General features: G+C 40.8%; 1 protein-coding gene across 2 annotated transcripts; it reads left to right on the forward strand.

The window, feature by feature from the left end:
• Positions 1 to 3,882: 3,882 nt before the first annotated feature.
• PIFO (primary cilia formation) lies at positions 3,883 to 10,565 on the forward strand. Of its 2 annotated transcripts, XM_012000707.1 has the most exons (6): positions 3,883 to 4,264; positions 4,509 to 4,648; positions 5,239 to 5,337; positions 6,075 to 6,205; positions 7,665 to 7,782; positions 8,811 to 10,565. In XM_012000707.1, the coding sequence occupies exons 1-6, from the start codon at positions 4,246 to 4,248 to the stop codon at positions 8,877 to 8,879; spliced, it is 576 nt and encodes a 191-aa protein (XP_011856097.1). In that variant the 5' UTR covers positions 3,883 to 4,245; the 3' UTR covers positions 8,880 to 10,565. The 2 variants fall into 2 exon arrangements, with proteins under 2 accessions (XP_011856097.1, XP_011856098.1); XM_012000708.1 differs by lacking the exon at positions 5,239 to 5,337 and having other exon boundaries at positions 4,153 to 4,264.
• Positions 10,566 to 10,822: the final 257 nt, after the last annotated feature.

Below are 10,822 nucleotides of genomic sequence, written 5' to 3' on the forward strand. Positions count from 1 at the left end.
ATCAGCTTTGGAGCCAAAAGTGGAACCCTTTGTTGAGATACCCCTTGTTGAGATAAATTCTTTGTGTGAGAAGACCAGCTACGGGTTTGTGCCCAGGAGACCTGTGGGATGAACTTCCTACAGCTTTGCGCTGCTAAACAATCACTCTGATTTGGCATCTCCTTTAGCTAAGTTACAGAGCAGAGTTTTCAGGGCTGGTTACGTAATCCTGCCTCCTCCCTTTGCCTCTGCCTGTTTTCAGGTATATTTCTCCCCTCAGGCACTGTGATGCTTCCTGCAGGTTAAGGCAGGGGCAGATCTTCTGCAAGGAAACCCAAGATAGTGGGAAAACTGGTTGTCCATCTCAATATCACTTTTTCCAATGTAGAAACTGAGCTGGAGGAAAATTTTTCACATGCTTGTTCTGGGCAGAATGGCAGGAGGGGTGCCACAGATGTGGAAGTCCAATTCTCTTACCATCTGCTTGGAATTTTTTCACTTCTCATGGCCCCAGCAACTGTTTTCATATTTGAATTCTGGGATATTGTTGGTGATAATACCAGTTCTGTATATTCGGTTTTAGTTTTCTAGGGAAGGCAAAGAGTGAAGCCAGTTTGCTTCTATGCTGCTATTTTGGAACTGGAAGTCCATTCATTCTTTTTTTTTTTTTCAGCTTTTCTAATCTGCTGTTAAACCTATACATTGAATTCTTATTTTCAGTGATAATACTTTTTCTTTCTACAATTTTATTTGATTCTTGTTTATTGTTTCTAAATTCTTCGTCTTGTCATTTAATTTCTTAAATATGGTAATCAACTTTATCCTCTTTGTTGAAGTGATTATTATTTAATTTAATAATTTTAAAACGAGACAAATCTGTTTAAAACATTATACCAAAAATTGAATCTACTTATCCTCATTAAATTAGATCACTGCAACAGAGCAAGTAATTCCCTGGAATAATAATTCTTATATGTCCTCAGAGACAGTCAAATGAGAAAAGTCATTAACAGTTTCATAAAGTTATAACAGTCTCCATAAACATCTGGCATCCTCTTGATACTATAAAATGTGCATGATGGAAACTACTGAATTATTTACTTAAGGTCTTCATCAAAACTGGCCACACTATAAAACTTGGTCTAAGTATTCCCTGGTACTAGCAGACACCTGCATGAGTTCCTTTGTGGATGGTCATCATTCAAAACTTCGATCCTTGGCATTTCTTAGAGCTACCTGAAATTCTGCATTAGCCTCTTATCATTACACAGATGGTTATACAGGAGATACACATAACATGTAGACAGTCTGTCTTTGACTATACAATGTTCGGTCTGGCTTTAACGAAAAATTGATAAACTTTGCATCAGTCAGGATGTAGACGGGCCCAGCTATGTTATGTTGATCACATTGGTAATATGAATAGAGATTGATGGGAAATTTCTCTTTCCTTGTGTATACTGGGATCTTTATTGACTTTGTTTTTAGAGCCTGATCTTTTCTTTTAGTCTCTTTCCTAAGAAGTCAAGCATTTGCTTTGTGTTATTTCCTTGCTTTCTCTGGCTTCCCTGTGTTCACCTTGTAGTCCTGTTGCTTTCTCCAAAATCTCAAACCAAGTATGGTTATTTTAAAGTCCATGTTTGATGACTCTGATATCTGGATTTTTCTGAGAGTCTGTTTCTACTCTCTTTTATTATAAGCTCTTGTTTTTATCAAATGCCAAACATTTTGCATGAAAAAAAATTGTAAAAATTAGTTGAGTCTCTGGATGATATCTTCAGAAAATATTTACTTTTGTTTATGACGTGCAATAAGGATAGAAGTGGATCACTTTAATGCAACTGGGAACTGAATTGATGCAAAGCTGAACTTCAGGGTTTTTTGACATCTGGTCTGTTTCTTGTTTACCCTTATTCCTAGGGTTTATCTCTTTGAAGCTCTGACTAAAATTTCAAACTGTGTTTTACAGTCTCCCCTTCTCCATGGCCAACCTAAATCTTGTTTCCGAGTTCTCAGAGACTGTCTAACCAAAGTTCTGCTCAAATCCTCTGCTTCTCAGTCAGCTTTTTATATAGCAAGCGTTCCAATGGAACAGCAGCACCAAGGTTGAACTCACCACTTTGGGCTTCTCATTTCTCTGAGATTTTGGCTCTGAATGTTCTTTCTTTCTTTGTATATCTTTGATGTCTTCAAACACATATATTTTACTTATCCAGTTCACCTGTTCTCAGCTAGAGAATTAGTCTGAAGCAAACCAGTCTACCAAAGTAAGAATGGTTTACCACATTTTCAAGGTACTTTGCGAAATGTGTTACATGTCACAAATAATGTAAACATTATTTTCAAAAAGCACATTAATACCTACAAATGTTAATATTACCTAATTAGTGAAAGTAAAAATCATCAAATCCATACCAATATAGTCATACACCGCATGAAGACATTTTGATCAATGATGAACTGTATATACAATGGTGGCTCCCTAGAATTACAATGGAGCAGCCCTATTCAGGTGTACCATTTTTAATTTTAAACCATAGTTTTACTGTTCCTTTTCTGTGTTTAGATAAGTTTAGATACACAAATACGTAACATCATGTTACAATTGCCTACAGTATTCAATACGGTAATGTGCCATACACGTTTGTAGCCTAGGAGTAACAGGCCATAGTATAAGCCTAGGTGTATAGTAGGCTATACCACTTAGGTTTGTGCTAAGTATAGTCTATGATATTCGCACAACAAAGTCACCTAATGACACATTTCGCAGAAAACATCCTCATCACTATGTGTGATTGCATTTCTTTACATTTTATTTACCCCCAGTATTATTGCAATTGTATTTTAAGTAGACAAAATGCTTGGAGTAAATTATACAATAATTTTCGGACCCTATCTTTATTCCATTTAAGCTTGGCTCCTCATAACAACCTTCTATATTACTAGGCTTTCTGCATTATTTCCTGTAAATTTCACTGTGTTCATATATATAACTACTACTAGTTATTTTTGTAGAGTCCAACAGGACATATTTGAATGTGATGCGGGACATTCACTGTATGCCTGGGCAACGCAGTGTAGGATGTCTAGCCTCCCTAGCCTGTTGACCAGGAATAATTTTTGACCCCAACAATTTTTAACAAGCAAAAATTATTGCACAAATTTCCAAAACACCCTCTGGGAATCAGTGTCACCTTTTTTGGAAACTCTACCTTAGATCTATAAAAACCATCCTTGAAGGCCGTGCTAACGCGGAGAATGTGTGGATTCCAGGGTCATCACCTGTAAAGGGTCAAAGTATGGACCAGTCACACTGGGCATTCTGTTACCTCTAACACCTGGACAACTCCTAAAGCCATCCTAAAAAGCTAGTGAACACAAGCTAGTGTTAATATCCATGACAAAGGCAAAAAAGACAAAACACACTCTGATCTTTTTTTCTTGGGTTATTATCTTCAGTGACAATAACCTGTTGTATGTCACCCACCACGTACCACGTTTTGAACTGTTTTAATCCTGTCATCTTGATCCTCTCAATAATCCTATATAGAGGAATTTTTTTCCTAATTTAGCGATGAGAAAACTGGGGTTTAGAAATCGGACTGCCCCACCTTCTAAAAAAAACTATTAGTCTTCTCTGATTCCGTGGCATTCTATCTGGTCCACGCAAGGCCTCCAGTTCTTTCAAAACCTCGCGCCCCCTCCCCTCGACCCCCGGCCCCCAGTCCCCCCGGGATAGAATGGGCAACCTGATTGGAGGGGCTTGAGGAAAATGAAAAATGGTCTAAGCGCCTAACGTGAAACTAGCTGTCAGCACAACTCCGCCCCCTACTCTTCTGCTGCGGCGTTGCCCAGGGAGTCCACCCCCGTACGCAGCAGCGGCTGCGTCTTTTTACTTTCACTTTACTTGCTGCTGGCCCGGACTTCGGGACGTTCTGAACCCAACTGTCCTTCCCTCTACAACAGCGCATTCCTCTTGACTCAGCTTCCAAAGCTATTTGCCACCCCGTCAACCCTGCAGCCCCTACAGCCGCGAATCCAGGAAACCCTCTACCCGCAGCCCAGCTACTGAGTTTACAATCCCCTGGGCTTTGGGCTCCAAGGTGCGGGTTCCTGCCCCAGTAGTGGCTCAGTGGACGCCGCAGCTTGCGGCGCAGACGCGCTCGGGCCCTCTCCCTCTCCCGGCGCTCGGCAACTGGGAATCACGGGACTAGCCTCCGTTTCCTTGGCAACGCAGTACACAAGTGCTAGCCCTAGCAGCTCGCGATGTGCTTCAGCAAAGCAGGTTAGTTAGGTGGTAGAGGTTAGGTGGGAGGTAGAGGTTAGGTGGGGGGAAGGGTGGGGAAGCTGGGAAAGACTAAGTGGGAGGAAGTGCAGTTCGCCCCGCTCCATGGAGTTTGGCGTGGTTTTGTAAGTGCACGGTTGGGCCCTGTCCTCTGCTGTCTCCCCGACCTTCTCCTCCCCGAACGCGCTCACGTAGACCCAGGTGCCGTCCCTCACGTGGAGCCTCTCCTCTTTCTTTCTTTTAGACGCCGAGGATAACTACCCTTTTGGAACATGTCAACAGAGGAAACTTTTTCCTCACTTCCATCCCCCAAATTTGATTGGGAACAAGTTTGTCCCTCTTAGGGGATCACCCCACAGAGGGCCTGGGTGTTACTTATCAGATGTGAGTATTCACCTCCCCTTAGATGGGTCTCAGTTGCCTGGCTATTGACGGATAACCAAGTTTCCAAGTTTCGTAAAAGAAAAAATTCTATGGGACTTGAGATCTTCAGAGTCCCAGCATAAGAAAGCGCTGTTCTTCTGCAAGCAGCTGTTTAAGGCAATTACTCCCCGCCTTGCACCTCCATTAAACGCAAGCCCTAGCTTCGTATAATCCCTACTCCGTCCTCACTGTGAGCCAATGCCAGTTACCCTCCCATTCCTCCAAACCTCAGGCTGACAGTTGCATTAGAGTAAGTTCAGCTCTGTGGGGCTCCGAAGACTGATTGCTTCGAATATATGGCAATGTCCTATAGTCTACATATCCAGCCACACCCCTCTACAAAGTTACCTGTATTACTTGTGGAATTTTATGGTCTTGACCTCAAAGGAGTCAAGACAAGAAAAATCCCTTGCAGAGAAGGTTCAAATGGGAACATGCTAAGTTCACTCAATTTCGATGGCGCTGATGTTCTCTGACTATGCGTTGTTTTTTCTTTCTTTCTTTCTTTTTTGTTGTTTGTTTGTTTGTTTGTTTGAATATACCACCCAAAGGGATACGGCTTGGCCTACGACTTAACTAAGATCCCAACCAGTATAAAAGGATATACTTTGGGAGCCAGAACAGCTGTGAGGTTTAAGCCAATACAGAAGGTAATGTGCTGGGATTTTAGTGTTATCCACATTGTTGCATGCATTTGCACAGGAGTGCAAAGGGGAGAGAGCAAGAGGGGGGTGATCTGAAAGAATATGCCCTGAAATTAAAGAAAAGTAGGCATTTAAGCAAAAGCTATTAAGAAGCCTATCTGAAAAGCTTGGGCATTAAATTGTAAATATGCGTGTGAGTGCACTGGGGAGAGTGGAAAACAATTTACTGAAAGAATGGTCCCAACACAGGGCTTTGGTGCTGAGATGCCTGAGGTTAAACATTCGAAGCTTGTGTTTATATACATTATATTATCTTGTCAGTTAGAAAACAAATTCCAACTTTTCCACCCTTTTGTGTGATTGAATTTCAAGTCTAAAGTTCAGTATAGGATCCTAATCTCTTATTGGACATTTTCCTGACACTTGAGCTTGAGGAGCAGAGATGCTAGCTCTAAAAATATCTGAGTGAGATGTTAAGGGTAGTGGCTGTGATAAGTTGCCTTGGTTCTCTACCCATCCTAGATTTATTTCTACAACCTATACATCATGTATCACTAGGTAGCTGAACCACACCCATATCTCAGTTTTCTACCTACCAAAGACTTATTTCTGTAGCTTGAGGTGGCTGAACCATAGCTGATTTATGAACAGAAAGAGGATGATTCTGTTTTTTCCAGCTGGAAGGCTTTTTGTATATATGTACATATCACTCTCTAACATAATGATCTTTCTCTTGGAAACAGGAAGTGACACCTGCTGCAGGCATGTACCAGAAAGTAAGTCCTCAGCAGGAGAAACACAAACAAAATTTTGCTCCATTTAATGTCTTGGTGCCTCGATTTAAGAGCTACCCAAAGGACACTTACTATCCCAGGTATGTCTCCTCTCTTTTGGTGCACTTCAGCAAAAAAAGCAATAGGAGGAAAAGAAGTACGTAATAAGAAAAGAAGCACATAAAGAAGGGATGACATCCAAACCATCCCAGTTAAATAAGCAACCATTCAGAGATTTAATCAATTGTCTCATAGTTTTTTGGCATTGTAGAATGTAGAATCAGTTACTCATTCAATGAATTTTTACTCATATGCCAGGCAGTTCTGTAGATTCGACAGATTTTGCAGTAAATTCATCACACAAGTCTCCTGATTTCTTAGGGCTTACATTCTAGAGTCCACACAGAGCACAAGCAAGTACACAAAAAAGTATCAATAGTAATACAGTGACCGTATAATTTGTTAGTCAAACCGTGACACTTCTGAGAGTACAAGGGCACCTATTAATCATTCTACCAAGACAGTAGCCATAAGGTAGGGACTGTCATGGACAAACCAAGAAGTAGGTTGTCCAGGCTACAAAGAAGGTAAAACAGGATGACAATATGATAGGGAGTGATGTGATGGCCTGAAGTCTACTTTAGAAAGGGTTGAAGAAATGACACTTAACCTGAGATCTGAATGACAATCCTAAGCCAGGCCTGTGAAGATCTGGGGACAGAGCATTCCCAGCAGAAGGAACAGCAAGTGCAAAGGCTATAAATTGGGAAGGAATTTGACGTGAACAAAAAGAAATGCTAGCATGGCTAGAGTGTAGTGAGTGAGTAGGAAATGAGACAGAAATGGAAGGCATACTGGAGCACATAGGCCTTGCAGGCCAACAGGCTTACTCTCAATGCTTTAGGAAGCTATTCAGACTGTATAGACTTGTAGGGCAAAAGGTCAAGGTCTTTCTTTTGTTGATGAGAAATCCAAGGATCACAGAGTGAATGTAACTTTCTCAAGTTGCATTAAGGAAGTAGAAGCATTAAGTCTTGACCCCCATGTCCAGTCCGTTATTTCCTGACAGTAAAGAGTCTACATCAAAAGACAAAGTGTGATGAACATAGTCAATTTTTAAATGATCCCATTGTCAAGAAAATTTAACTGGCTCTGCTTTGCTTTGCCTACATTGCAGACAGATTATCACTGCACTTTTATCACCAACTTTAAATGCTGGGCAGTACTAATTCATCACTGCTTTAGATCTCTTTCATTACCCACCACTTCTAGGACCTTCTCATCTCTCAGCTATAGAGACTGAGGTACAGAACTATCTTTTAATCTGGAGTCAATCTGTGCTCTAACTGGATGTCAAGATTGTCAAGTTAGATGTTTAACACTAACATTTAACTTGAAATACATTAACAGGTAAAGGAATCCCATGCTTAATTAAAAAGCTAATCAATCTGTTGCCTTTTTCCAAGAGGTTAGGCCTAGTTCAGGGATGGCTCTGGTACTGATGGAGTTTGTGTATGGTCACTAACTCATTAGACATGATGCTTGTATTTTTATTTCTAGCCCTGGCACATACAACCCAGAGAAGAAGCCACCTCCAAAAATTGCCTGGCCAATGAAATTTGGATCTCCAGACTGGGCTCAGGTTCCATGTCTACAGAAAAGGACCCTAAAAGCTGAGGTAATGAGACTGGACTTCTGTAGAGGACTGTTATTCAATCTAGTACTTTCATATGTATCAGGGACTCTTAATTAGGGGTCTGTGAATGAACTTCAGGAAGTCCTTAGTCCCAAAAAATTATATGCACTATTTTGTGAGTATATGAATGTGAGGAACTTTTTGGAGAATTACACTATTTCATTAGATTCTTAAAGGTGTATATGACTAAACAAAACGACATTTTCTTATTTGATCCTTAAATAACTTTTGTGGTGGATACAGAAGAAATATCCCTACACAATAGAGGCCCAGATGGATTAAGTGATTTGTGCAGGTTTCACAACTGGAATCCAGACCTTGTGACTCCGAATTCATTGCTCTTTCCAACATACGCCTTGAGTACTACTAGATCACTGAGGAGCCATAGATCATTCAGCTAACGGCATGGATTCTGGGGACAAAACTGCCTGAATTCAAATACTAGCTGCGGTATTTACTTGGTGTGTAATCTTGAGCAAATCTTTTGACTTTTCTAAGCCTCAGTTTTTTAATCTGTAAAATGGGTATTACAATAGAATCAATCCGACAAGGTTATAAAGAAAATGTGGAAAATCATTTAACACAGTACCTGATAACATAGTAATTGTCCAATCTGTTAGCTATCATAATTCCAGAGGTGCTTTTTTTCTTTCCTAGTGGAACTTTTCATCAATTCCACAATTATTTATGAAATGCCGAATGTATTAACATTATCGCGTTAGGGCCTATGGGTAACATTCAAGAATTAAACATATAATCCTTGACTTCAAGAAGCCCACCAACTACTTGGGGATTTACTAAGTAGTAAATAATTCCTAGCATGGTATACACTGTAGTAAGATGATAAAGGGTAGATGTACATACAAATTTTGGGAGAATCACTAAGGCTAGATTACTATGGGGTTGGGATTCACCTCTATAATGTACAGTTCTTTTTTGCATAACTGGGAAGACCAGAGGCAGAGGGTTCTCGTTAGAATATTGATCTCGACAATGTTCTTTCATTGCAGCTGTCCACAGACAAAGACTTTAGAAAGCATCGGAACCGTGTGGCCTACCTAAGCCTGTATTATAATTGAGCAGCTGTGACTACCTTCACATGCTCCTATTATACACAGACTCTCCAGGACTGAGGACAGAGCTGCTCTTCTTCTTCTGCATTACTGTGCCCCCTTGTCTGGCAGCCTGGAGCCCAGGGAGGGACAAGGGGCTTAGAGCTGCTGTATGAGAACATAAAGACTAGTGCACAGTGCTATCTCCATCTACTGGCTTGTGGCATACACGTGCGCGTCTGGGTCTGTGGGTTCCTGTTGGGTGCTGAGTTGGGTGATTTCATTTTAGTGACATATTTGTGGGCCCCTGCTCTCTAGTTCTAATTGCCAGGTGCCAATTTTATATATTCTACCGCTAGCCCTGGTCATAGGAGACTGTTAGCCTGTACATATCAAGGGTTTGGATGGGATTTGGGCTTACGAGATACGGAAAACACTTAAGGCAGATTAAAACATGTATTGGAGCTCTTCTAATTCTGTTCCTCAGTATGGAGTGGGAAGGTCTTGATTTGATTGGCTTTCCCAGATTGACATAAAACTCAAAAACTAAAAAATTGCCCCTTTCCTATGACATCATCCATTTAGTCTGTGAGTCAACATATATACTGAGGTCCTACTGTGTGTTGAGCAGAGCAGTAAGCACTGGGGATATGGCAGGAATCAAAATAAACTTATCTACTAAGTCCTTGGGCCTGGCCTGAAGTCAGAGGAGGACTCCCCAGAGCAGCTAGTGGATTGGGTCTGCCCTCCAATCCGAATGACCCCCTAGAACCTTACAAGTCATTCTGGGGTTACAAAGGTCATAACTTTATAGCCCCAGACTGACTTGTAAGCAGCTACGTTTAAAGTACTTACCCAGACTCTCGGGCCTGAGAGGTAGACCCCTTTCCTTCCAGCACTAGCTGAAATCATCAGTATAGGTTTGTCCAGGATTGGCGCTAAATATGATCTAATCTTTTAAGAGGGTCCTTTAGTACCCACTTAGGCTTCTTCGTGATTACCAGAAAGGTGGTAAGCCTGCATGTGTCTGGACACCAAAAATCGAGAAGCTGCCAGTGGCTGCAGGACAGCCTACTGTAACCCTCATGGCCACCCCCTGATGAGCGTTAGCTGGGGAAAGGGCTAGCAAGAGGTGAAACCTCCTGGCCATATGATGCTGTGGGGGGCCTAATTCCTTAAAGGCCAAGGTCTTCTGAAACAATAATGGTGAAGGACAGAAAAGTCTTTATGAGAAATCACATAGGACATATTAAGATAATGATAAAGATAACCTCAGCAAAAACATACCTAATATATACACTTCTTTTAATCTGATGATTTAATGATTTCTGTTATCTTGTCAAGAAGTATTCATGACTTGAGATAAGTCAGGATTAACTCTTATCACCTCTCCTGCACACCTCCCTCCTTTTTCTCCTTTGTACCCACATGTGCAGATTTTTTCAGAGGTGATAATTTAGCATTCAATGTTTTCTATTTTTCTGCTTCAGTGTCTTAGGTCCCTTTGGAGGATATTGATGAGGGTGGGGGTGGGGACAGAACATCTTTCACACTGTTTAGTATATACGCTCAAAGCTTTTCCCAGGGAAGGGAACTCTCTAACATAGTAATCTGATTTGATGGAAGATAAAATTTTAATATAGCTTCAATTAACCTTCAGGGTCCTTGAAAGCACTACATTGTATATAAAAGTAATAAAGTACAAATGAACCCAAGGACGAAAACATACTGTACCGTATTTATTTTACATCTAGACTTGGTTCGAGGAGTTTATAGTATTTTTAGGTCTTAATAGAATTGAGTTTTATTATAATGCTGTTTTAGTGGGGTAAAGCTTCCAATGTGACAGATTTATATAATATGTAGACTACCTGACATATTGGAGGATGTAGTTTGACATGCAGACAACAGAATTTGTGACACTAGGATTTTACGAGTATGTATAAGGCCAGTTGCAACATTTACAGTTC

This window comes from Mandrillus leucophaeus, unplaced genomic scaffold (genome assembly GCF_000951045.1).
Source record: "Mandrillus leucophaeus isolate KB7577 unplaced genomic scaffold, Mleu.le_1.0 Scaffold64, whole genome shotgun sequence".
NCBI lineage: Eukaryota > Metazoa > Chordata > Mammalia > Primates > Cercopithecidae > Mandrillus > Mandrillus leucophaeus.